This window comes from Gymnodraco acuticeps, unplaced genomic scaffold (assembly GCF_902827175.1).
Source record: "Gymnodraco acuticeps unplaced genomic scaffold, fGymAcu1.1, whole genome shotgun sequence".
NCBI classification, from domain to species: domain Eukaryota; kingdom Metazoa; phylum Chordata; class Actinopteri; order Perciformes; family Bathydraconidae; genus Gymnodraco; species Gymnodraco acuticeps.
This window is the reverse complement of record NW_022992285.1, coordinates 524,899-550,812: the sequence shown is the minus strand read 5'-3', so window position 1 is coordinate 550,812 and position 25,914 is coordinate 524,899. Positions and strand designations below refer to the sequence as shown.

General features: G+C 40.3%; 4 protein-coding genes across 7 annotated transcripts; 1 reads left to right on the top strand and 3 right to left on the bottom strand.

The window, feature by feature from the left end:
- Positions 1-1,424: 1,424 nt before the first annotated feature.
- Positions 1,425-11,311, bottom strand: slmapb (sarcolemma associated protein b). Of its 4 annotated transcripts, XM_034207580.1 has the most exons (11): positions 11,107-11,188; positions 8,863-8,940; positions 7,756-7,815; positions 5,716-5,844; positions 5,567-5,641; positions 5,172-5,474; positions 4,683-4,953; positions 4,346-4,517; positions 2,892-3,026; positions 2,361-2,448; positions 1,425-1,951 (listed from the first exon to the last, which is right to left on the bottom strand). In XM_034207580.1, exons 3-10 carry the CDS (start codon positions 7,805-7,807, stop codon positions 2,365-2,367), a joined length of 1,221 nt encoding a protein of 406 aa, XP_034063471.1. In that variant the 5' UTR covers positions 7,808-7,815; positions 8,863-8,940; positions 11,107-11,188; the 3' UTR covers positions 1,425-1,951; positions 2,361-2,364. The 4 variants fall into 4 exon arrangements, with proteins under 4 accessions (XP_034063471.1, XP_034063470.1, XP_034063469.1 ...); XM_034207579.1 differs by lacking the exon at positions 8,863-8,940 and having other exon boundaries at positions 11,107-11,311; XM_034207578.1 differs by lacking the exons at positions 8,863-8,940; positions 11,107-11,188 and adding an exon at positions 8,116-8,201.
- Positions 11,134-17,174, top strand: LOC117540761 (ceramide synthase 5-like). The gene is made up of 10 exons (XM_034207582.1): positions 11,134-11,496; positions 12,776-12,878; positions 13,095-13,225; positions 13,712-13,769; positions 13,874-13,924; positions 14,062-14,154; positions 15,064-15,192; positions 15,524-15,630; positions 15,775-15,931; positions 16,512-17,174. The coding sequence occupies exons 1-10, from the start codon at positions 11,321-11,323 to the stop codon at positions 16,653-16,655; spliced, it is 1,149 nt and encodes a 382-aa protein (XP_034063473.1). The 5' UTR covers positions 11,134-11,320; the 3' UTR covers positions 16,656-17,174.
- Positions 17,009-21,328, bottom strand: si:ch73-233m11.2 (NACHT, LRR and PYD domains-containing protein 3). The gene is made up of 9 exons (XM_034207577.1): positions 21,136-21,328; positions 19,341-20,940; positions 19,096-19,257; positions 18,819-18,992; positions 18,556-18,729; positions 18,256-18,429; positions 17,999-18,172; positions 17,748-17,915; positions 17,009-17,637 (listed from the first exon to the last, which is right to left on the bottom strand). The coding sequence occupies exons 2-9, from the start codon at positions 20,924-20,926 to the stop codon at positions 17,568-17,570; spliced, it is 2,682 nt and encodes an 893-aa protein (XP_034063468.1). The 5' UTR covers positions 20,927-20,940; positions 21,136-21,328; the 3' UTR covers positions 17,009-17,567.
- A 652-nt stretch (positions 21,329-21,980) lies between these two features.
- On the bottom strand, positions 21,981-24,994 carry LOC117540766 (keratin, type II cytoskeletal 8-like). Its single transcript, XM_034207599.1, has 9 exons — positions 24,660-24,994; positions 24,330-24,538; positions 24,167-24,227; positions 23,940-24,035; positions 23,673-23,837; positions 23,340-23,465; positions 22,954-23,174; positions 22,365-22,411; positions 21,981-22,257 (listed from the first exon to the last, which is right to left on the bottom strand). Exons 1-9 carry the CDS (start codon positions 24,921-24,923, stop codon positions 22,169-22,171), a joined length of 1,278 nt encoding a protein of 425 aa, XP_034063490.1. The 5' UTR covers positions 24,924-24,994; the 3' UTR covers positions 21,981-22,168.
- Between the last annotated feature and the right edge of the window lie 920 nt (positions 24,995-25,914).

Here is a 25,914-nt window from a genome sequence, read left to right as displayed (position 1 = left end):
AGTATACCCTTTCATATTGAATCATAACAAGTCATACTGAATGTAAATACAACTGACTCTAAAGTAATTCCCAGTCTGTGACATTGGACATTTTGAAGACTCAAAGTCCCAAGCAATAGGTAGAATATTAGCTAGTCTATGTAATGTGCACAGAAAATAAATACATAACTGAATACTGGGATATAAATTGCCTATAAGCACTCAGTAAAACATAAACACACACAAAAATCTTCTGAATGATAAGAAGTATAATTAAAACATAATGCAGTAAAACACACTGACTGCGTCTCTACATGGACATCATGGTGTACATACAAGTCCTATCACTACCACAAGGTGTAGATTTGTTGACTTTGGGGTATTTTTCTTGAACAGATGGAGTGTGTTTATATGGTATATTGGACACACATGTTGCACCCTTCAAGTCCAGCCTCATCTGCCAGAAAAGTGTAATATGTCCTCATCTTGTGGATCAGCACCTCCAGGAGTGCTCAAGGGTTTTCCTGTCATACAGGCCAAGTCTGGCACCACATTGTGTGTTTTCTTTGTACCACTGGGAATGCTGTTGGTACGCTCAATTCTTTTCCACAGTACATTGTGGGCCGGCTGACGCACACCCTGTTCTCACCTGAGAAAACCTCACTCCCCGCAGAAAACACTCCCTTCAACCTCAACCTGGTTCTTTGAATGCCATCCGAAATACAAGGAGCTATCAGACGGGTGCAAAACAGGAAATGTGAGATAGTTGTAACTGAACACATTATCTCGCTTAAGAGAAGAAGCACACATATTTCTACAAATATAGTTCCCTTCCCCTAATATTATCGGGCAATACACAGAAGAACCGAGCACTTCAGACCCATGCAGGGTTCCTGGAAAAATATCAGAAGTAAATGGCAAACATCTCCATACAACTTGGTGGGTTTAGAGACGGCCTGCTTACTATGCATTGACTATCATGGTGCAATTATAAAGTTAATATCTTTAAATGAGGTCACTCAGTTCTTACAATAAACTGTATATGTCAATTTGTTGGGTTCTTATTTACAAGGAACTGAGTAAACCAAATATAAAGCAGCAAATTAATATATGCAGTATATATTCCTTGATATATTTGAGATTTTCTACAAAATCATAATGCATGCAAATATGTAGTCATGACTAAACTCTGAATGAATACCAAATAAATGATTGATAGTTATGTATTACACCAGTTGCTTATGTCAGTAACCGGTAAGATACAATGCTCTATATGGCATGCATTTAAAATATATTGTCATGTCATTGAAAATGTCTTGAAAAAATATCCATTATTACAAATATTGGTGATAAGAGGTACTTTCTTAGTGGTACCCACCATCACCACAGACTGATGAATTGTTATGTATCAAGGGCAGTTATCATGCATTCAACAAGGGGCTACATTATTGTGACAATATTTATTATTCGGACAGTTACAGAGATGTGTTACAGTTAGGGAGGTTCAACTCTAGGATATCCATTTAAAATATCATCATCATCATCATCATCTTAAAGTAAATAACTTTGTAGCGTACCTTTACATTCATTATTGGATAATCCTATCCTATCCTTAGTTATGATAGACGAAAAAAACAACTCAACCTTGTTTCCGTCAAATAATAATAATACAAACAAACGTATTCATTTGCACACAAAGCAACATTATTTTATTAACATCTCTCTCATCTAAAATAGAGCATCTTAAAAATTAAACAGTGTTAAGTATGAGCCCTCCTAATTAATAGTGCAGATATGATAGGGGCACGTTTTTCAGTTTCAGTGCGGAGAAATCTGATGACAATTATGGGTTCACTTCTCTGTTTATGTTTGTGTGTGTTTGAGCACGTGTCCCTCAGGTCCTGAGGAGCAGAGCAGCAGCCACAGCTGTTAGAGCCACAGCAGCCACAGGTCCCCAGATAAACCACGGCTTCTGAAACAAGTGGTGACAGAAAAGAGAACATGAGCGTCGCTTCATGAAACGGCTCAATATCATCATCATAGAACCGCCGAAGCTTTGACAGAATGAGCTTGCCATTGAAAACAATGCAGTGCACAAAGAAGGCAGGTTAGAAACAGCTCTTTCAGGTAAAGATAAGCCCATCCAAGCAAACTGAGAGAAACAGTTGTTAAGCATTAGCCATCCAGACAAGACAAACAGATGTCAGATGTTTGGACTGTGTGATTAGAGAGGTTAGAGTCTCTGAGATGACCATTTATTTGAGTTTCCCCAATGGGAGGCATTCTGGGGAATAGGGACAACTTGATTAAGCCATGCAATTATCTTAGAAACACTGATGAGAATGAAAGATGGAGGCCGATTTGACAGGAGTGATGTGTACCTTACTACCACAATGCGCCGAAGCACCAATACAGCAAAGCCAGGGTAAGGCCGATGACTATGGCTTGAACAGGCAGCAAAAGGGATGTCTACAGAAGGGAAGGGACATTACAGTAATCATCTGCAACGGGACATACTTTAGTTGGGCGTAGCTTTATTAATAAACCCCTGAGTGAGAATTCTGTGTTTGTAATTGATGTTTACACAAATCTCATAAGTCACACACAGCTGTCATGGTCTAATACAGTAAGATACAGTGGATACGTTTAAGGGAGCAGGTGCACTGCTGCGAATAAAAAAACAAAAACATGAATTGAACAAAATATTCAATTTTGATCTTTCACAAAATAAAATAGATGTTTAATGCACTGCAAAGCTCATTCTTCTAAGATCAAAATGTGTTTGCTTCTTATGCAAATAAAAGCTATGGTGCTGTTTATTTTAAACAAGGGCATTTTAATATATATATATATATATATTATGCCAAATGATTGTATAAGATTTTCTTAGTGTATGATAGGCCAGTACTCACCTTTGTCCCTTTGTCCTGTAACTCCTTCATGTTGGCTTTGCACTCCTCGAACTCATCTGTAATTGACTGCTTTTCCTGCTCAGTCTTCTCGTACTTTTCCTTCAGGTCTGACAGCTCCGTCTTAGCCTCCTCATACTGCAGAAAGCCAAATAGTTTTAAATTAAACACAAAACAAATGACTTTAATTTAAATGTATGATTATGCTGGTGCCATCATGTATCAATGATTGATTTCATGTGTTGACAGATTCCTGCATGCTTTGTCTGACAGGGCTTTAGAGGACGGGTACATCACACAGAGAGCGCTCTCAGGTTCAACTCTCATTCAGCGACTGAAAGTCACACCACATAGGGATGAATGACTTGTGGTTAAGGATGACTTCATCTCGGCTTTCTGCTATTGAACAGTGGCCCTCCTGTCTCAGAGTCACAGTGGTGGTTGATCCCCCCCCCCCATCCAGCCTGCTAAACCTGCCTGGGAGCATACAGCAGAGCGCCACTGCCAACAGCACACAGCCGAGGTCTGTTTCAAATGAAGAACGCTCTAAACTTCACAATCTCTTGTTTTAAGAGATGAGCTGGGAGTTTTGCTTTCACTTCAAGACAGTTTCAGTTAGTTAGACTTAGTTGTAGTAGTATCTACGAGCCATTAGATGAAGACATAAAGACTGTTTTGTGTCCTGAGCTGGGTGACCCTGAGGGGAAACCTAGCTTTCTTGGTTATAAAGCACACACTGAGTAATGTTTTAATTACCTACATTTACCACCAATAAAGATTAGATGTCCATATAAAAAAGGTGGCATATCCTACATTTCATGGATAGATGCCTGTGTATCAAGACATACTGGTTATGCAGTCTTTATGATTTATGATTCTGTTTTCTTCAAGGTTGCGTCTTCCTGGTCGAATGTACTTATTGTAAGTCGCTTTGGATAAAAGCGTCAGCTAAATGCAATGTAATGTAATGTTTATCCTTGATTTTTTTTACATTTAATTTTATGGTTCTGTGTGTCATAAAAGTTAGATTGTATTGGCTTTTAAAGGATACCTTTAAGCCCTTGTTCAGTGTGCATGCAGGAAGTTTGATAAATACTGTATCACCTTGTAAATATTTAGTTTCTAAAGCAACATCTCAAGAACAGCGGCAGCACTCAGAACAGTTTTGACATATCTCATGGGACAATACATGTTTATTTATACGTATAAATGGTAGAAAATAGACTCGAAACCTTTGGACACTTTGGGCAGTGACCATTGCAGACAATGTAGACAGCTGCACTGGTTACAATGGATCTATTTCTGTCTCGGTCACATGAGTGAAAACTGACTGGATGGCAAAAAATGTAGACAATGTTTAACAATCAGGTTTGAGGGCAGAGGTTTTTTTTACCCTTAAGGTGATTCTACATGACTTTGAGATGCTTGACCCTTTGGTTGTGGTTTGGAGAATGTACCTCTCTCTGCAGAGCCTTGCTCTGGCTGTCTGCCTCCTCCAGTTGGGTTTGCAGCTTGGTGCTGTCCTGCTGGTGCTGGAGCTGCAGGGCCGCCAGCCTCTTCTCTAACTCCTGCTGGGATCTCTCCAGGGCTTTGAGGCTGTCGCTCAGCTCAGCATTCTGGGCACGCGAGCTACCAGAAAAAAACAACACTGAGTTTAATAGGTGAGGGATCATACAAAGCATACGGTATACTGTAAAGTAAAACCTACTGAAACAGAGCCAAGCACATGAGACAGAAGGAACACAAAGGTGGGGGTGAAGATGGTCTCTAGGTGACGTAGCTCAGTGCACTGACCTGGCAAGGTCCTTCTCCAGCTGCTGCTGTCTCTGCAGCCCCGCCTCTTTCTCAGAGCGCAGCGCTGCACATTCGCTCTGCAGGTTCGCCTTGTCTTTCTGGTGAGACTTGAGGAGTTCCTCCCTCTCAGTCCTGAGGGAAGCACACTCACTTTGCAGACTGCTCCTTTCCTTCTGGTGCTTATTCACGGTTTCTTGTTTTTCATATCGCAGCATTGCACACTCCTTCTGAAGGCCATTACACTCTGCCTGCATGGACTGCAGCTCGCCGGCTATGAAAATAAAATGTTTTATGTAAGATTCTTTGAGCCGATGCCCTTTTCTTAATTAGTTTACAATCACGTTCGCAGTGTGTGTTCATTTGAGTCTCTTTATGTTTTAAACAAAAAGGCTCTTTTTCTAGGTCATTAGTGCATCAGACACATCTATTTTCCTTTTGTATGGATATTCTCATCATATTTTGTATCACTGTGTATAGACCCTGTAGTACCTTGAATTTCTGCAGTTTTCTGCCACTGCTTGCTCTGCTGTTGAAGGTCACGCTGTAGGTTGTCAATTTCATGCTCATATTTGTTGGCGGTCTGGCGCCATTTATCGAGATCCTTGGAGACGGTTGCCAGGTTAGTCTGGATAGCAGCTACGTCACGATGGCGCTCAGCAGCGGCTGCCTCCAGGGCACGTTTCAGCTCCTTCACCTCATCACGGGCACTTAGTAACTCGTCGCGTGAACCGGAGGAGACATCCATCTGCCCTCTGAGGGTGCTCGTTTCATCTTGGAGCTGCCGCAGCTGGCCTGTCGGAACAATGGTTGGTGTTTAAATAAATAATGTTGACATTTTCTATGAGAAAATACCAAATGTTCTATCAACAGACACAAAGATGTACCTTGAAGAAGTTTGATCTGCTTTGCAGATTCATCAGCTTGGTGCTTATTTCCCTTTTTCTCTTCCTGCAGGACACCTACAAAAAAAGATTTCATTTATGGTTTTTGTGTGTGAACAGCATAAAGTGAAGGAAATGGTGTGTATTCGTACCTTCTAGCTCCATAAATTTGTGTTTTTCAGTATTGGCTAGCTCCTGGGCGTCACGAAGTTCATCTTTCAAGCGCTGGATAACTTTCTCTGAGTCACCCGAGGATCCCATGTTTGACTTGGTCAAGTTATCTGATAGTGAAATACAGAAATGATTACTCAGATTAGAAGATGCTTTCTCTTTTACATTTGAGTATCTAGCTGTGAGGTTAAAGCTTATTATTTTCCTGCAGAGTCACTGGAGCCGTTTACAGTCATTAGAAAATAAAGGTTGAAACATGATGACAATCAGGCAGAAATGATGGCAATTGACTATAAAAATAGAAGCTGACTCACTTTTACCATATTTAACCAGGGCTGACATACTAGATGATTTCCCAAGATATTAAATGGGACTATTATATAAACTAATTGCTAACCCAGAAATAGACACAGCTGCATTATCTGTATTTTTTTTAATCCAAGCTTTCATTCCTAACTGTCCATTATCCCGTCAAAAAATACATCTCTGGCGCCTCATTACTTGTTAACAGCTTGTTACTGTAAACAATACACAAAGGGAATAGACTAGCCAACGTTGTCAAGGGTCTGTTGTGTTTCCTAGAGGTGGAAACAAACTCCAAATACTTGTGCTTGGCAATTCCCAGCGAATATCTCGATCCCCTAATCTACCATGGCTCGGAAAAGAGGTGACCTCATCCCAGGCCGAACATTTGGCAGAAGCTAAAACAAGAGTCATGACAGGTCAAAGCATGTGCACCATAAATGGACACATCGCTGGACTGAGGCTGTCATGAAATGCTTATTTGTTGTGATTTCACTTGTACTGTCACACAAGTACTGTTCATATACACACACATATTTTTTAAAGTGCTCCCAGATTTCATTGATAAATGTGCCTAAAATGAATGGCAATAAAGCGACTGCTGGAGGCTGGTGGCCCCCTCTGACTTGGGCACATGACCACCACCCTGCTGTGTGCCAGACAAAGGATGGGCGGGCAGTGCTCCATCCAGCATGTGTGTATGAGGTTGTGTGTTCCCTCATGCATGCATATGTATGAGTGAGAATGTGAGTGGGCTTCCTGTATGTAGGTTTTTTCCAGTTTCTGTGAAAGATGAATGTCGTCTGGAGACCATGAGATTAAGAGAGGGCGCCCAACGTATTACCTTCAGTATTATTATAGAGTGACACCTGACAGAGTCATAAAGGGAGTAGCCTGTGTGTAAAAATACCACTGTGACTAGTTGGGGGATATTGAGCATCACACTGCCTCAAGTGACGACAGGGGATTTTTTTTTTAGGAAAAGTCTTTTTTTAGCTCAAGTGCTGAAGGCTAAAGCCATCATGGTCTATCTTTCCCCCGCTGCCAGTTTCCTTCCCAATGCATGTGACAGCGTACTAAAACTGAAAATAAGCATTAGCGATGCTCGCATTGAATGTCCACAGTATTCAGCAAATCTCTACAAAACTGCTTATCAAACTGCCAGGTGTGATATCAATTTACAGTTACAAAATGTTCTCTTAGTGAGAAATATCAGTATCATTTTGAAAAGACAGATCATCTTGTTGTGAGGACACTGTTTGCTTTGTGCTGCCTGTACACTATACCGTGCAGTGTAGCATGACAAATCAATTCATGCTAAATTGATTCGCTGACAAAAATGCTTGCACATTTTCTCAGGAAGATCCCTGTTGATTTGTATGTTTTTGATGTTCTCTGTGTAGCAATCATTGCATTCTCTTTTAATAAGCCACTCTAAATGGCACTAACACACAGGGAGATAATGTGCCCTCTGTGTAAAGAGACTCCATCTTCTAATAAGCTGTTGACACTGGAAAAATCAGCCTCTAAAACAAGGCCATCTACAGCAATGTCAGCTCTAAAGCCAAACAACGGCCCTGAGAGGCACAGCCACTCCGTTTACCGGTGACTCATGCTTTTTTCTCTCTTCACATTGCCACTTAGTAAGATGTGCAGTTACAGGTAAGAGCCATTTGAAAAGCAAAACCGTCAAGTCACAAAATAATAAGATTGGTTACCTTTAATCAGCGACACGTTATTCATGGGATCACTCAGCTCTTTCTCATCCATTTGCTTATCTGTAACGAAAAAGTATAAGAGGTAAACAAACAAATAGATGTATCTCACTAAATCAAGATGTTATGGTGCCAAATCAAATACAGAAGAAACTTGATAATAATTACACTATGGGTGCTGTTATTATGGTTAACAATGATCTTTTAAGAAAGTAAACACAAAAGTGCATGCTCATCTATGAACACAAAACAAGTCATTTTCAAAGATGCAGTGGAAAAACTGCTGAGACATTTTCTTTGAGAAATAGATCACATAATAATAATAAAAAGTTTAGGAATAAAAAACATAGGAGGAAATGTTACCTTCGGTGATCTAGGAGCTACAGTACTCTATGTTCTGAGGCTACAGCAGTCCCTGACATCAAGAACTCTCCTCCAACTATCAGATTTTTTTCAGATGCGAAATGGACCAGTCCACGCAGTGAGGGTGGGGGGGGACACTGGGGGGATTACAGACGCTGTGTACCAGATCTCTCTGCTATTGTTAGATTCAAGCCAGTAAAGACTAAGGAAGGGTTGATATAGCTGAACACATACTTTGAGTTTGGTTGCAAAGCTATACTAGAGGTAAGTCAGATGAATGTCATCAAAAAAATGACCCCCCTATTTTGTACAGTCCCTAAGCCCCTCCGACTAGGTCATGCATCCGAGTAGAGCATGTCGGAAGCTGCAGCTGCATAGTGACACAGAGAGGGTTTGTTCAGGGAGCTGTGCTGCTCTCTGACCAGTTGGTACTGATGTAAAAATCTACAGGATGACACAGAATAAACAAAGGCAGTGTGTGTCACGTATGTGCTGCAGCCTCATATTTTTGCCATGCTGTAGGAACTTTAAAATTAATAAATGATTTGCCTTAAGGGTTGAATCTTAATTTAATCCCGAGCAGGGAAGCGGTGTCTATCACACGAACAAACTGTGTATTGTTATGCTAATTGGAGAAAAAAATACCTTTGTTTGCCTCTTTAGCGTGCTTTGAATAGTTTGTGAGGCTGAGGCAAATTCCAGTTATAGAAAGAAAGCAGTGGTCTAAATTAAATAGCATGATATTACCTTTTCTACATGCAAGCAAATAAATGTTTCCTCCCGGATCGAAAGCTTTTAACGCTAATCATGTCCCATCAGCAATTCCTTAAATAATGTACAAAGGCACACAGACATAAAGGATGTAATTCAGATTTTAAAATGGAGGGGCATGTCATGGTTTAGGGGACATTCACATTCTTCAAGATGTTTTAACTTCAGTCTACCTTCGTATTTAAGGCGGTACAATTCCTTATTGTAGATGGTAATATTATTAGTCATCATTGTGACACTAATGCCGCAGGCTAAGTGGAGCAAGTATGAACAGCTCGTTTCAATTGATTTCCAGACAAGCATATCAATGCAGATAATAGCATGCTGCGCCCAACAAGGGAAAACCTGTGTTACCTGTGTTAGGAGTACACGGTCATCCTGGCAACCGACAGTAAATTAAAGACCCACAACAAAAAACACCCTTCAAGTTTAACGAAGAAACTGACAAGCTGTCCCTACAGTCTGAAGATATCAGTTTGCAGCTACACAACAGTGAGAAGGACACAGACATATGCCAAGACCGGTTTGTAAAAAGCTGTGAATCCATCTAAAATGTTTGCTGTGCCCAAGGGAACTCAACCTTGGTTGGCCAGGCAAGCTAGTAATGAAGTAAAGGTTTATGATATAAAGCTGCAAATCATTGACATGTTTTCGGTCAATAATCAACCATTCCAACTTTTAACTCTGGTTTAAGGATGTTTATAATCTCTACAAACTGTATATTCGCATCCCACAAGGGTGATTCTTTAACACGAGAACACTAACCAGCGAATCTTCAGTTAAGTGGATTAAGAATCTTATAGAGCATGCAATTGTTAAGTGTTTTCTAGACAGACAGGTGAAGGGTAAAGCCACACAAACCGGTTTTATAGTTGGAAGATCTGCACAACTTTAATAAGATAAAGGTCTGCAAACAAAACTGCTCTATGACTGAGAAAATGTATGGTATCTCATATCATCAACATGATCTAAAGTGGCTGCTGCTCTCCGAGAGCTTGCTTAAAACATTCATAAATGCCAAACTCCATACTCCCGTTATCCTCACATTTAATAGCAGCCTGGACTGAAATCTGCTTTTTGCCTCAGCAATAAAACTGAATTTGATGTTGCATAATATATGTAAAAGGCATTTAATAGTTTTATTGAATGGAAGTAACATTAAGATCTAGCTACACTTTAGTTGTACATTTGTCAGGTTCACCTAGCTCAAACTACTACCGTCTAAAATCAAGGTTATACAAATGATTGTGCCTTCATGAAGGTTTTAATGTTTAGGTTATTGAAACTTTTCTAAGAGAGGCTTTAATTGAACTAATGATATTTGTTAGGATTATAACCTTGGCAGTATTCAATGTCCTTTGCTTGGACTGCAATAGCTTCAGCAAGGTTAAACTGAGTGTATATTTCTGCAAGATAAATGGCTGGCTTGGAAAATATTTCTGCAGAAAGAGAATATATTAAATTGATAAGTGTTGTTACCCAACCTAAAAATTGACCCATATTAGACTAGTAGGCTACATCTTCCATACACTTAGAAGTGGTTTAAAAGCTTTAGTATTTTTCTAGTCAGGTAAATATGGATATTAACTGTTAATTTCATCCATTTTATTTTCACATTTCCTTTCATTTGAATGGCATCATCGCTTTTGCACTGGAATCAATTAAATAAAAAATAAACAGCTTGGCATTATATAAAATCCTAAAATTAGAGAGATACCTAATCAGACAGGTAGGCTACTTTAACGTAGCTAGCTTAGATAAAACATTACAACACGTTACTCTAAGGATGTAGTAGCTAACTGATAGCTTGTTAGCTAGTTACTTTAAAAGCTGGTTTTAATTATTAACCTACTTAATATGAACATAATATCAGGACAGAGCTGAGTGAGTCATAAAACATTTAAAAAAGAATAAAGTGTCGTAACTCAAAACCAAACAACTCGAAAATCTGGTTTTGTTGTTGTTAATTGGCTATGATGCTAATTTAGCCTAAACTAATGAATGACGTCATCTGCAAATTGGCTAGGTTTCAGTTGATACTAGTTTATGGTAGTTAGCTTGCCTTTAACTCCCTATCAAAGCCCTACTTTTTATAGGCACAATATAATGCTGAAGAGGCAGTCTCAAAGGCTATAACCTATAAAACAGTGTTCAGTTTACAAGTTAGAAAATATCACTGAAAGTTGCCTAATCAGTAAGGTGGGTGTTGCCCTTTCTTACGTGTGTGAGGCGAGCGGTCCGTTCAGTTTGACTCACAAACCAGAAGTGATACTCTGTTCTTGGTGCAAACAGCAGGAGGAGAGGAGGAGGAAACATCACCGCAGAGGGTTTCAGTTTAAATATCCTAAGCCGCCAGATGTTCAACAAGTAACTTTCACGGTTTCACGGTTGATTCACCTTATTTGTCTGATCTCGAGTATTTTCCTGCTCCCCGATGACTTCCTCTATTTTAGACTGGATTTGGAGTGAGAGTTTTTGGCTTCCCCAAAATGTTACATGGGCGGACCTGGAGCGCCCACCACCTGGTGAGGAGTATCCCCGAATGAGAGACATACTATATGCTCTACCTCTGGCTGTTTGCGTTTTTCTACTAAGAATGCTTTTTGAAAGGTAAACCGCACCCTTTTACCTTTGTTTTTTTTATATTTAGGTAACGTTATTTTTATGTGAATGTGTGCTCTGTGTGCCTGCACATTTCGGGGGATTTCAGCCTATGTGGCAACTGTTGCTCCAAAATACAGGAATAAAAACAAGCTACCAAACTCATTGCAATAATCTTAATATATGAGTAATTCCTTATGTATGCAAACTTTCAGGAAACTAGAGAATCAACTCTAGATGCTTCAATACAAATCCTGTGCTGATGCTATTACAAAAACACCCACACACAATGTGGTTACTATGACGTTAGACAAACCAATTTTTATTAAATTGACTTCATAGATGGGGACTGCTTTAGCTTCTGCCTGTCCATGTGAAAGATACTTGCTAATGCTACTTCTCTCCTGTTGTTGGTTTTGCCTTAGCCTCCTAATAACAGCTTAAGCATTCCTTTTGAGGTGATGATGACATATGAAATAACTCCAATGACTTGAAACACACGTTTATCTTGCTCAGCAAAACACCTACCTAATGATAGTAAGGTTATTTAAACAAATTAAAAGAACTGGCATGAAATAGTTCATTTAGTGTATTTACTTGTGATCCTTGGAAACTGAGGCTGGGTTAGATACTTTTGAAACTGTTCTGTACTGCATACATATCAGTCTTCCTTGCACAGAAAGTCAAGAAGTTTTATAGCTAAGTTCAACTAAATTAGGGGTTATGCATGGTTTTCTTTCAGAGTAAAATGAAAGGGCAGGCCCTAAACTCAGTCTTTACTTCTATTCATTCAGTATTTTTCAAAGTTAGGAAAACGTTCTAGATAAATGTGGGTTGTTGGGAGATTTAAATTAATAGCTGAGTCTGAGCATGAACACTGGTCAACTCATATGGTTATGTGGCACCCATCAATTTGGTGGTAAGAGGCAGTCCTTCCTTTCCCTCACATGACGGTGGTCATCATGCTCTGTTTAGACTAGGTGCTACATTCCCCAGAATTCCTCCTAACGCTCGCCTGTGTCTTCCTTACAGACTCTATTGTACCCTCTTCCCCTCCCTCTAAGACAAAGTCAAACATGACTTTGTAGGCAAACTGCAAACTCAACAGTTCAAGTCAATGAAGGGAGCCCTTCAGACAATCCTAGCTAATGGTTCATCTGTTCGAACCAGTACAACGTGCTTAACTTATCCCACTGACTCTCTTCTTGTTTATGTCTCTCTTAATGCTTCACCGTCTCTGTGTCCCCCTCCCTCTCACTTTTTTTTGCCTCCGTCTGTGTATTTACAGGCTAGTGGCCAAACCCTGTGCCCAAATACTTCAGATTCAGGCGGGAGTGCCTCGACAAGCTCAGCCCAATGCTGTCCTGGAGAAGGTGTTTCAGTCCAAAGCGGTACATAAAGCCCTTACTTGTTCTGTAGTCCACTAAATGTTATTCTGCATGCTGGAATAGTAAAAGTTACTGCACTGACATAAACCAACACAGACATAATGATATGGGTAGTCAATCATTTCAAGCAGTGTGACAATCATACCTAGTGTTGTGGTGTTTTTGAGAGTTGAAGAGAGACTATGGAAAGCAAGTCATTTCTATTTGTTCCGTCTTTAGTGTCCAGACACGAGGACATTGGAGGGACTCTCTAAGCAGATGGACTGGGATGAACGGAAAATTCAGAGATGGTTTCGGGTCCGTCGAAACCAAGACAGGCCAAGTGTGCAGAAAAAGTTTTGTGAGAGCATGTAAGTTCTTACTAAACTGATATTCAGTGTCTATGTGTTGCCATTGGGGCTGCAACTACAAATTATTTCATTATTTGTTGATCTGCAGATTAATTATAATACAAGATTACTTCTTTAAATGTATTTTCTTGTAAGTCCAAGACCCAGAGATGCATTTTCTGCAATTTTTGCAGGAACTTAAACAAACTTTAACGATTGATCAATCAAAAGAGTTGAGTTCATGATAAATATTCTGCCCATGGCTTCGCCGGCTTAACGTCCCAGCTGTATTTGCCATAAAGTTTTGAACAGACTTTCGTAAAATAAATCCTAATGACTGGAGTGTCCCCCTGACTTTACATGTAGCGATACCATCAATTCGAAGTTATTCTACAAATCATCATCTACACCTCTCTGAGGCATTAGCATTACTTTAGAAATTAGTCTTTTAAGAAGAGAACAAGTTTCATTGTAGTTTCCCATTCAACCCTTTTTCTTTCACTTCAGGTGGCGATTCACCTTTTACTTGGGGATTTTCATCTATGCAATTAGACATTTGTGGGTGGTGAGTCAAACTGCTTTTGCACAATACTGATACTGTTTCATTGAAGTATGTGAGCCTACTGCTTGTTTTTTGTTTAACTTATCATATGTATCTGTTTCTGTCAGTCGCCTTGGATGTGGGACACCAGAGAATGTTGGTACAACTATCCATTCCACGTAAATAGTTTTTTATTCACTCCATCATTATAATATTCAGCTGCTTTTACTATGTTTCTGAACTGTACAGCACCATATTGTTGGCAAGCCAGTGGTGCTTCTTTTAAAGGTGTTTTTTTGTGTACCTCCTTCTAAAGCCTCTGAGTGCTGGACAGTTCAACTACTATGTAGCTGAGCTTGCTTTCTATTGGTCCCTGATGTTTTCCCAGTTCATAGACATCAAACGAAAGGTAAGTCAGCCTCACTCACACTGTTGTACTGCCTCTTATTTACCCTTTCTACCAGAACTGTTTTGCCAGCTGTTCATATTGACTTCATTACATAAACTTGCTCAATCAATCAATGAGAAGGTAACTTTAGCATATTAGGGAAAACTTGCTTTTGTCCATAGATGTGTTTTCCTCTGCATTGGAAAGAATCAGTCTTGGGTTACGGTGACATTTTATACATTCATGCTTCAGCTAACTCTGCATTAAGATTTATTACTGCAGACAATTACAATAATCATATCATCATTGTGAGCTGAATGCTGCCTCTTTTAATTTCAACCCTTATTGAATCCACTCAGAGCTTTGAAAGAATAACCTTGAATAACAACCAAAACAATCTAAAAATTATGCCATTTTTATACTCAGGGCAGTATACGTTCTAATGTTATCCTACTTCACTTCCAGCTGTTCTAGTTTTCGTTTGTACATTTGCCTTAAAATTGTATTGTTCTATTTCATTTCAATGTTTCAATAATTTTTCCATTTTCATTTGAACATTTATTCATTTATGTTTTTACTCTGCTATATTGTAAATGAGGATTCTTCCCCAATGTATTTGCAGATGTACAATTAAAAAGGTTACCAGTGTATTGAAATTTGCATATTATAATGTGCGCTGTCAGAACAGGTTAGACCATGAAAAGCTGCAGCAGCACATTATTTACAATGCCTGTGATCAGCCTGTTTTACGGGTCTTTAAACAAAGCTTTTCAGTTGGTTTCATGACAGCCTGTTGATGGATTTAAGGGAAAGGCAGTGATAATTACTCTCCAAGTTCATCCCATTGTTCTCTGTATTTTTACAGACCTGCAAAATTACATTGCATCATATTCATTCATTTATTTCGTCTTTTCATTTCACTAATCACAGGATTTCATTATCATGATTGTCCATCACCTGGCCACCATCTTCCTCATCACATTCTCCTATGCCAACAACATGCTAAGAGCTGGCACTTTGGTCATGTGTGTGCACGATGCATCTGACATCTTTCTCGAGGTAAAGATTCAGAAGTGAATATTTTATTTTTCCTTACAGCACTTGTTGAAGAATTAAACTTCATTGTTTTACAATATGAAGGCAAACACAGATGGGAACAGGACACTGTGAGCCACTTGTACTACTGTTTGTACCTGTCTGAGAGAAAAGCACATATCTATTACAAGCATTTCCATATGTAGCAGCACAAGTAGCATAGAGCTGCACTACCTGTCTGACAGGAAAACCAATCCATGACTACCATCAGTGACATTCTTTCAAGATCATTGCTGGAGATACTGTTGTGATATTTTATTACTGTGAATCATTAATTCCTTATTTATTCCCCAAGGCGGCCAAACTGGCCAACTACGCCAAGTACCAGAGGCTATGCGACGGCCTGTTTGTGGTGTTCAGCATAAGCTTTTTCATCACTCGACTTGTCATCTACCCTTTCTGGTGAGTCAAATGAGAGCTTATTTACAAACCAAATGACATACCTTTCCCTACTTGACACATATTTAGGAATTGGAGAGTATTGTTAAACTAAATTAGTTTCATAACAAAGCAACATAACCAGTAACCTTTGTGTGTTTGCTGCAGGGTTGTTTACAGTGTTCTGGTTGAGAGTTGGGAGATTGCGGGGCCGTACCAGGCCTGGTGGTTACTCAACGGGTTGCTATTGGTGCTGCAGACTCTTCACATCATCTGGTTCTACCTCATTGCTCGCATCGCCATCAAAGCTATATTCAAGGGAAAGGTTAGTCTGGCTTTTTTTCCTTTGTTGCAATGTTGGTCAGTTAGTCTACAACTGTGGTCCTGACTTAAACATTACAACTATTGGGGTTGGTTTTAATGAAGTTATTCCACCCCGCAGGATGGCTACTAATGTCTTAAGTGATAGTCTGAGGTGTCTTTTAGTGCGGGATGACATGTCTTTGTTTTAGTAAACTGTCTTGACAACTTTCGGATGAACTGCCATTAAATCTGGTACATACTTGCATGTTCCTCTCAATAATAATAACCTTGGTTTCCTTCTGACTTTTTCTTTAGCGCAATCAGGTCAAGTTTAATGTGTTTAATACTCTGATATAAAACTAAATACCTGTAAAACTAAAGATATTCCCATCAGCCTTAGTTATACTCTCATCGCATCATTTGGTAGACATGGAACAGTCAGATTCTCGGTTGTGTTTTCTGAAATCCATATGTATTCTTCTTCACATCTTTCCCTTACCTTTCTGACATTTAGGTCAAATATAAAACAGCAGCCTTAGTGTTGTTTTCCTTTCATCACTATCCCAATGGTTAGTAAAACTGTCATCCTGTTCATTTCACAGGTGGCTAAAGATGACCGCAGTGACATCGAGAGCAGCTCGGACGAGGAAATTGATTCCAGTTCCGGTAAAAATCCCAGTCAGACTCTGAATCCAAAGGACAACAATCACACTGTGAATCCTAATGGAGACACTCATGACCACTGAGTCCCATGAGGGGATCAATTCCAGTGGCTTTTATTCACCTGCTGCGGGCCTGCGTGACCCACCTCGTCACATTGACCTCCTGAAAGACTTTTTTTTGTTCATCCAAAAACATTTGCTGTCGTTCCAATGGAGAATGGACTCGGACACAGAGGAACTTTGTGTGTGGAATAAAGACTTAGCGCTGTCTTACTGAGTCAAGTTTACACTGTGTGAGGTTTACATCTGTTTTTTGCTTACAGGAGTGGACAGAGAAATGTGTGTGGTCTCTCTGCACTTTGCTGTGTGTGTGTGTGTGTGTTTGTTTGTGCGTGTGTATACAAAGTAATGAAATTGAAACAATGTCAACACTGCTATTGTCAAGAAGCGTTTTCTACATTTTATTTGTGAAAATGGTAATATATTTACAGCTGAAAAAAGAAATCACTGCAATCTGCCTTATTGAAAATACTGCTTACTCTAAGCTAAAGATCTCTCTTAAAATGCCAAATATTTCTTAATAAAAGACAATGTATCAGTGAATAATGTGTAGGATTTTTATTATATAGCGAATTTGACTGTATAATGAGTACAACTGCTGCTGATTATATTCTTGAGTAGTTGCTTGATATACAATAATAAGTATCATAGTCTGTATTTTCTATCAACTGGTCATGTTTCTTGTTTGTCAAACAATCCAAACCTAAAGATATCTTATTTAAAGCAGAGAAAAAAGCAAAATAAAATGTAACATTTGACATGTTGTAATCAGTGAATGTGCCGTGCCCCAACACAATATTCCTTGACGTATGATTATACAATGAGTGATTGAATACTTATGTTTCTGTTGACTGACAAATTAATCAGTCCTTTAATCACTTGAACTCAAATAATAAGCACTGTTTGTGATCGTCTAGCAGTGTGTGTGATCAATCTTCAGTATCTTATTTTATCACACTCATCCAAGATGCTCAAAGCTTCTTCACTGAAGTCGTTGTACTTCAGGCTAAAGAGAGAAAGCAGAGTTACACAAGTTACAAATGTTTCCCCACTCTATGTAAACTTTATGTAAAGTTCAAGATAGTTTATCTGTTCACTGGAGCAAATTAGTCTTACTTCATCTCCTGCATGTTGTCGCTGTCCTGCAAGACCTCGACGATGGCTGGGACGGAAGCGTCGGTCAGCGAGTTGTTCCTCAGTTCCAGGGTCTTCAAAGTCTTGCTGGCCCTTATAGCAGCACACAAGTCCTCAAGGCAGGCGTCCGTCAAACCGGTCATCTCAACACTGCAATACAAGAGGCAGACATATTTAATGTAGTGCTCACTGCAATGTGGTGATAAAATAGTTGTTCTATTATTTTGACTCACTCCAGTTCCTCCAACAGACAGCTTGGATGTGCAACAGCATCCCAAATATGTTTAACCCCTTGGTCTCCCACTGCATGTATACCCACAGCAAGGGACTTCAGTCGAGAAGTCCCACTTGTTAGCACTGAGCTCAGCTCTTTGAAGACTGGCTCGGTCAACTCGCATCGTTGTAAGCTGTAGGGTGTATATTAAATATTTGTGAAAGGTGGTACCTCATCACTGAAAAGTCAACAGAATGATAACACATGGGACCCTACCAGAGCTTTTCTAGGCGACATCCGGGTTGACGGAGGGCTTGGCAGAGCTGCAGCGCCCCCTCCTGTCCCAAATCATTCACTGACAGGTCCAGCTCAGAGAGAGAGCAGTGCTCCGACATCAAGGCCACCATTAGATGAGGACAGCAAGAACCTGTCAAATCGCTGTCGAATAATCTAAAATAAAGATATCAAAAAGGTCATCAATAGCAAAAAAGATGGATGTCAAATATTATTCATCACACGTTTATTTTATGTGTCAAAGCACACATACACATTGAGTTATTTCAACGGCAGTCTTACTTGAGGCTTCGCAGTTTGCAAAGCGGGTGTTGCAGAGACTTGCACAAAGCCTCCACTCCTCTTTCACCAATCGTGTTATGGTTCAGGTTCACTTCTCTCAACTCGGATTGGCCAGAACACAAAGCTGCAGATAATGAGTCCATGGATGCAGCAGTCAACTTGCAGCCGTGTAGCCTTCAAATAAACCGAAGAAGGTGGGTTTAAAAAAAAAAGAAGACAGATCTAACAAAAAAAGAAATGTAATCTAGAAAAAAGGTACACACTGGAGGTCCTGTAGCTTGCATAGAGGACTCTGCAGCGCTTTGCACAGCTTCGTCAAGCCCTGGTCCCCGATGTCATTAAAGGTCAGGTCTAACACACACAGCTGGGAGCTGCCTGAGGTCAGGGCTGACACCAGATCTTCACACATTGCCTCTGTCAGGTTGCAAACTGCAAGTCTGGGAACATAAAAATCAAAATGTTTAGGACTTATTAATGTGCTTTTAAGAAATGTGTGTTATGGTAAAGCATTTTTAAAAGAATGCTTTCAGCTTAAATTACTGTATTGTTTGAAGCTTGCAGTCTCTGATGCCAGCGCAGAGAATTTTAAACTTTTCATCTCCAAGGTGTGAATGTGAGAGATCGAGCTCCTTTGTGATTCCTCTGCTGAGTGCTGATGCCAGATGAGAGACGGCCCCTGCACTCAAGGAGCTCTGTGACAAGCTGGAGACACAACAGAGCAATCTTTTATAAAATATGCTGAATTAAATTATGCCTGGACATGTCAATTTCTCACCTCGACTTACCATATCTTACGTGACAAGGTCATAGTTGGAGCCAGCATCTCTGCTTGTTCCTCCGTCAGATTCCCTGTGTGGTACAGATTCAACTGCTCCAGCTCACCGAGGCACGTGATCACATAATTCAGAGCCACACAGTCCTGGAGGCTCAGGTCTCCATAGCTGATGCCTATTCGTGCTGAGGGGGTGATCATCTCTTTCACCAAACTCTCATTCTGAGTTTGATGAAGCAGATGGAAGCAGTGTTGGTGCTTTTCTTTGTGAAATCCCTTCAGTGTTTGCTCTGAGTTGCTTTTAAACCACTTCTTGAAATCCATGATCTGATCCGAGTTCAGCTCCCCCAGCAGGCTCTCCAGAGGTCTGCGCTGAAGTGGCTCTGAGAGAGCTGACAAGAAGAGATCCAGAAACTTTGCACGGCTTTTGTGCTTTTCCAACATCTTCTCTGCACCCCCGGGCGTTGAGTTGTCACAGAAGACAGAGACAGCCAAGAGGAACTCCTGCATCAGACTGGAGTGGAAGGAGAAGACACGTCTCTCTGATGGGTCACCGTGAACTTGCAGAAAAGCACCAACGGAAGTAAGAAACTGTTGAAAACCAAAGGAATTCATTTCTTCTTCGGTGCAACTCGAATGCTGATCAAGGAGGCAATGAGAAGCCATCTTGCCGAGGGCAGATACGAACTCTCTGCTGCAGGCCTCGTTCAGTGAGAGCGACTGAATCAGGTGGACCAGGATGTTTACATAGAGCTGAGATAACGTTTCAGGAAGTTTAGCACCAGCATCCATCAGAGACTTGTAAACAGAACAAACTGTCCAACAAAATCTTGGGGAAGTGCAGATATCATAAAAGCCCAAAGTCTTTTCCATGTGGATTCTTGCTTTTACTGCAGCAATCGGGTCAGGAAAGAACTTGTTGAAGTATGCTTCTCTTTGAGGCTTCAGAAACCCCAACACCTCCACCATGGTGCCGCTCAGAAACTTCAGGGATCCTGTTGACCTGGATGCAACCACAAAGGCAGCTCCTTTCAGCAGGGATCCACGAAGCAAGCTTGCCACTAAACATGGCATTGAGGCTGCCTGGCTGGGGTCAGAGCACAGGGTGTGGGCGGACGGATCCAGGCTTTGTTTGCACTGATCAAGATCATCAAACACAAACAACACCTCTGCAGGATTCTTCAGAATTAGAGGCAGTGACTCACGAGGGACTTTCCCGTGGTGGTGTAGGAGTAATGTTTCCAGGGAGAGCGTGCCAGTGAGGGAATTTAACTCCCTCAACTTGAAATGGAAAACATAAGGAAAGTTTTGAAAGTGCTCTCCTTTCGCCCAGCCCACAACTAGCTTCTCTAAAGAAGTGGTTTTCCCTGATCCCTCAGGACCTGTCAGTATCACAGATCTGGTCTCATCAGTCAGAGCCGCTTGGATGGCATGATCAAGGGAGTTGTCTTCTGCATTTCTGTCTGTCGCAAGAGCATCAGAAGTCAGCAGGGATATGTACCTATTGTTCTTTATCACACTGACAGGCAGCTCCCCGCCAAGAAGTGTTGAAATTACTTCTGGTTTCAGGATGTGTGTCAGCACAGCCACTTTGTCCATTGTGTAAATAATTGCTGTGAGAATACATAAAATACAATATAGTTAAACCAATAATGACAGTCTGCAAGAAACATGTAATGCCTGCAAATAAATTACAGTGTTATTAACTTTAAGTTACTCCCTGACTCTGACAAAATCTGTCTACCAAATCATACAGTAACAGAGCACATTTGTAATGTTCGAAAACACGGAAGTGTGTGTACAGTTACCTTGCAGTCTACGCTGTGCAGAGTCAGACAAACAATAAGAAAGTCTCGAGAAAACAGTCGGCAAGGAAAGCAGACGGGTTATTGTTTGAATGGTGGGGTACCGCCAACACTGTGAAGGCAGCAGCTGTTGCAGACGAGCTAACTGCCGAACCGATAACCGTTGCGGAACAGGAAATAAAGGGGGGTATTAAACCCTGAGCGCTGCCTTGCAGACGAGGGAGTGGCGCAATAGGAAATTGTCCTGCGACACTTTGCAACTGTTTTTATATGCTCCCAAAATTAAGTTTTGTCGTCTTACTACATTTACTCAAGAATCCAACGATTAATCTTTTTTCTTATAGGCCAACTCTCACAAGATAATAATTCTGGTTATATTCAAAAACTGTATTTATTTAGCAGCCTTATATCCAGAGAGAGTATTAATAAATGATTAAACTACCAGTTTTATATTATAGAATCCTTAAATGAACCCCACCCTTACCAGCTTCAATGCAAAAATACATACAACATTATAATACAAATATCTTAAATGGTCCCTTTTCAATAATGAGTACTTTTACTTATGAATATGTTATGCATAACAGCCATTAAGTTGTTTCAAAACTAGTTTATTCTGGTCAGAGCTCAGTCTGATATTGTCTGCAGCTAGCTAGAGTAAGCTGTATCTCCTCTTTTTGGATAGCAGTTATTACTTTTTTTTGGAAGGACATTATATGCATTTTATATGATGTGACACAAGTCAGCTACTGCTGACTTTTTTTATCATGTTTTAATGAAGATTTGAAGAAGAGAGTAACCAAATACACTGCAATTAATTACTACCCAACAAAAAGAAGGACACATGATCATGCAACTGAGCACATCTTTATTAAAAACACAGGAAGTGGTCATTCATGTTTCATTCAATGGGAGAGGAAGTAATGGTTAGTTGGTACAGCTGTCTTAATGTAGGTTACAATGAGATTAATGCAAATGTTCGAGTTAAATGGTCAAGGGGATCCAGCAGGCTAATATATTGTAGGTTTTTTCTGCATTAGTTCCATGTTGATATGTCTTGGGTCTCCACTGTCTTGATGAGGATTGCACTTTGCCTTCGTGGCCTGGGGTTGTCAACATGGACGGCTGTTGTGGAGAGGATGGTGGACAATGTTACTTACAGTCACACACATACACACAGTCATAACAATTCTGATACAAATGCTAAAAATCTCCAGTATAAAAGTTCTTACTTTGGTTTTGCACAGTTTGGATGTTCACAATAGAGTCCTGTCCAATTCTATGAGTGAGAAAGCAGAAATTGGATAAATACATAAAAATGCTAGCCCTGATGTTGAATATAATTGTTTTTTAACAGGAATTCACTACATTTAAAAAAAATAAAAGTCTGTTTCCAGTTTGTTTTTAAGTGTGAAATAAGCTCATTGTTGCCACTTGTTGGGGGAAAACCGTAACTACAACTGCGGGTGTCACCGACTCACCAACCATTAAATACCAGAGACTTCATGGATGAAAACAAACTGGATTGTTAGGTTTGCAAATGTGGGTCAGATCAACAACTTGAAAAAAGCAGACCAAACTGTTGGTGGTCGAGTTTACTTGAAATAATTATGGGCAACAGGTTTTGACTGGGTTTGGGGCACAATCGTGATATTTTTGTAACTCTTCATCTAGTGTCCAATAATGACGTTTATTACAAGGCTGAAAATCAATTAAATTTTTTAGAAATGCCCCCATCGAAAACCTTATTTGCCCTTCAACCATATCCAGATATCATGTGATGAGAACTTGACAGTGTTGAGATCTACCAATACCACACACCTTTCCTCCTCTCCCTCCAGCAGTTTCCTGTAGGTGGAGATCTCTATGTCCAGGCCCAGCTTGACATTCATGAGCTCCTGGTACTCTCTGAGCTGCAGAGCCATGTCATGCTTTGCCCTCTGCAGAGCCCGCTCCAGGTCCTTGATGCGAGCCTTGGCATCCTGCACGGCCCCCTCCCCGCGCTGCTCAGCTTCAGTTACCTGGCCCTCAACGTTGGCACGCTGAAAAAATTTCAGGAATGGATGGTGTCGGAATTGAATTACACCTTTCAGCAAATAAAATGTAAGGCTCAACGGAAGCATTACCGTCAAACTGTAAGACTAAACTACAAATGTAGTCACTTTTGACTCATAACATACCAGACACTCTATAAACCTTTCACTCACCTGTGACTCTACAGCCAGGATCTCATTCTGCAGGCGGCTGATCATTCGATTGAGCTCAGATATTTCCCCCTTGGAACTGCGCAGATCACTGCCATACTGATCGGCTGTGGCTGTGATCTGGTCAAACTGGTGACAGCAGATAACAAACAGAGGATGTGAGATCAGTAATTATCAGGTTTGACAAGGGCGGTACATGTAAAAAAAACAGGGTCTTCTAGTAGATTTACGAGCTTTAGCTTACTGCTGAACCCATTCATGTTTCTAGTTTGAGAAACTGGTTTTTACTACAGATTTCATGATATAAATGATTATTCATTATTTGTAGTTTTTTACCTTGCTCTTGTGCCAGTTTTCAGTTTCTTGACGACTGCGACCAGCAATGTCCTCATACTGAGCCTTGACGTCTGCCACGATCTGATCCATGTTCAGAGCTCGGGAGTTGTCCATCTGCACCACCACAGAGGTCATCTTCAGGCTGTCCTGCAGCTCACACAGCTCCTTTTAAAAACAAATACATACAGCAACGGTATGAAGAGAAAATCCAGAACACAACAAGCTGCATATTTTTCCTTATATTTGAAAAATGTTGCGTTTGCGTACCTGGTCATACATAGCCTTGAGGAAGTTGACTTCATCACTTATCATAGACACCTTGTCATGTAGATCCACCTTGGACATACAGCCTGCGTCCACATCCTGCGGGCAGCCAGAAAACAAACAAACACACTTTTCTTAATGTTTAAGCTTTTCCTGTGTTTTTACAAAAACTTTTTTTACACGTTAAGAAAATAATTAACTCTCATAGCCATCGGGACTGCATACTTTACCTTTTTGATCAGGACAAACTCATTCTCCGCATCATTTCTTTTGTTGATCTCATCCTCATACCTGAAAAAAACCAGTATATTGGATTAATCATGCAAAACTTGCACATCAGAACATGTCTTAAATCTCAAAATTAAAAAGAAGTTCATTTTCTTTCGCACTTACTTTGTCTTGCTGTCGTTCACACTTTTGTGCATGACATTGTTCTCCATGTCCAGTCTGTGTTTGTCATTGTTGAGAAAGTCCAGGTGCTGCTGCAGGCTGGCGATGTAGGACTTCAGCATGGGTTCAACAGAAGAGGAGGCGGTGGTCTGTCCCTTCATCATATTCCACTTGGTCTCCATCATTTTGTTCTGCTGCTCCAAGTGCCTCACCTGTGGCACAATTAGAAAATACCCTCCAAATCAAACATCTTTTGTAGTGATAATATAATTGTTGGATTAAATCTGACATTCAAAATCCCTCAGCAAGAGTTGAGGAGAAATGTTCTCTTACCTTATCAATGAATGTGACAAAACGATTGTTGAGACCCTTGATCTGCTCTTTCTCCTTGTTGCGAACCATTTGGATGTTGGGGTCGATGTCGACGTTTATCGGGGTGAGCAGGCTCTTGTTGACGGTCACGGCTTTAATGGAAGCCCCCTGATAACCCCCGCTGCTCATCCTGGGGATGGAGTAGGATCCCATGGACATGCTGCTGAAGCCCTCTGAGGATGTGCCTAGTCCTGGACGGCTGCTGCGCTTGCTTCTCATACTCATGGTTGAAGATTTCACTGCTGAAGTGGATGGAGAGGTTCGGTGGTGGTTGAGCTCTGTTTGTTGATCCTTTCATCTTTTGGGTTCTTTATAGGCAGGTGTGGGTGTGGCGCGAAAAGGAAGTTATGAGGCTTCCCAATGTTGGTAAACCAGTCTGTCACATACCACCTGTTCTCCCACCTACCCCCTCAGTCAAGGTTGCATTGTTACAGCTACGCTGGAATTCAAGCCTGCTCCTCGGTTTCAGGTGTGCCGCACTTGAATAATAATGAAGGGGTTTCTGGAGGAAAGCACTGGGTACTTGCTAAATTAAAAAGAAGAAATGTGATTCAAGAAGTATTGAATAACCAAAATCTTTACTGATAAAGGTTTAAAGCGTGTGTAATCTGAATAATTAATTACATTGGCTTTGTGGCCAAATGAGATTCCATTGCAGCACAAGAGGAAACAGATTAATGGCATTTGGCTCACCTCGTGCTGTCCGGAGTTGTGTGTGTTGTGCCACTGTTTTATTGTGTTATTTTTTTTACTGTTTTATGGTCTGATGCATAAGAATGTATACCCTTATGGAGCACTTATTGACCTGTGCTTTACTAAATAAAGTTGTATTTCTCTAGTGCTTTCCTTTCACCAACAGGTGACACTATCTGCTAAATGGCAAATGTCAATTGATAAGGTTCTCCAAAAAAGGGACAATAATAATCTGTACACAAATATCTAGAACATGTACCTTGTCAGATGTACTAGTTTTGTGAGAGCCTTATCACAAATCTTTTAGTTAACTTCCTGAGATTATACAAATATGATAACATTTGTTATCACATCAGTTATCAACCTTTTCTTTGTGTTAACAGTTAAAATACCTGTTGGAACTGTTACAAACATACTGACACAATGTAAAACGTTATGTCTGTACTGTATGTTGGGGACACCCGGTTGTAAACAAAAGACTGGGCTGTCTCAAACAATCTTTTATAACTTGTATCTCCTTTTA

What these genes read in the sequence shown, in the direction of transcription:
- slmapb (XM_034207579.1), bottom strand. Translation starts at nt 7,807, where the DNA reads ATGGATGAGAAAGAGCTGAGTGATCCCATGAATAACGTGTCGCTGATT. An exon ending in GAAAACTGCAGAAATTCAAG is followed by an intron (nt 4,954 to 5,171) that starts GTACTACAGGGT and finishes TTATTTTCATAG; the next exon opens with CCGGCGAGCTGCAGTCCATG. An exon ending in TACAGGACAAAGGGACAAAG is followed by an intron (nt 2,449 to 2,891) that starts GTGAGTACTGGC and finishes TCCCTTCTGTAG; the next exon opens with ACATCCCTTTTGCTGCCTGT.
- LOC117540761 (XM_034207582.1), top strand. Translation starts at nt 11,321, where the DNA reads ATGACTTCCTCTATTTTAGACTGGATTTGGAGTGAGAGTTTTTGGCTT. An exon ending in GGTACAACTATCCATTCCAC is followed by an intron (nt 13,925 to 14,061) that starts GTAAATAGTTTT and finishes CTCCTTCTAAAG; the next exon opens with CCTCTGAGTGCTGGACAGTT. An exon ending in CATCTGACATCTTTCTCGAG is followed by an intron (nt 15,193 to 15,523) that starts GTAAAGATTCAG and finishes TTATTCCCCAAG; the next exon opens with GCGGCCAAACTGGCCAACTA.
- si:ch73-233m11.2 (XM_034207577.1), bottom strand. Translation starts at nt 20,926, where the DNA reads ATGGACAAAGTGGCTGTGCTGACACACATCCTGAAACCAGAAGTAATT. An exon ending in TGCAAGCTTCAAACAATACA is followed by an intron (nt 18,993 to 19,095) that starts GTAATTTAAGCT and finishes TTATGTTCCCAG; the next exon opens with ACTTGCAGTTTGCAACCTGA. An exon ending in TGTCTGTTGGAGGAACTGGA is followed by an intron (nt 17,916 to 17,998) that starts GTGAGTCAAAAT and finishes CTTGTATTGCAG; the next exon opens with TGTTGAGATGACCGGTTTGA.
- LOC117540766 (XM_034207599.1), bottom strand. Translation starts at nt 24,923, where the DNA reads ATGAGTATGAGAAGCAAGCGCAGCAGCCGTCCAGGACTAGGCACATCC. An exon ending in GTGAACGACAGCAAGACAAA is followed by an intron (nt 24,228 to 24,329) that starts GTAAGTGCGAAA and finishes GGTTTTTTTCAG; the next exon opens with GTATGAGGATGAGATCAACA. An exon ending in CCAAACTGTGCAAAACCAAA is followed by an intron (nt 22,258 to 22,364) that starts GTAAGAACTTTT and finishes TCTCCACAACAG; the next exon opens with CCGTCCATGTTGACAACCCC.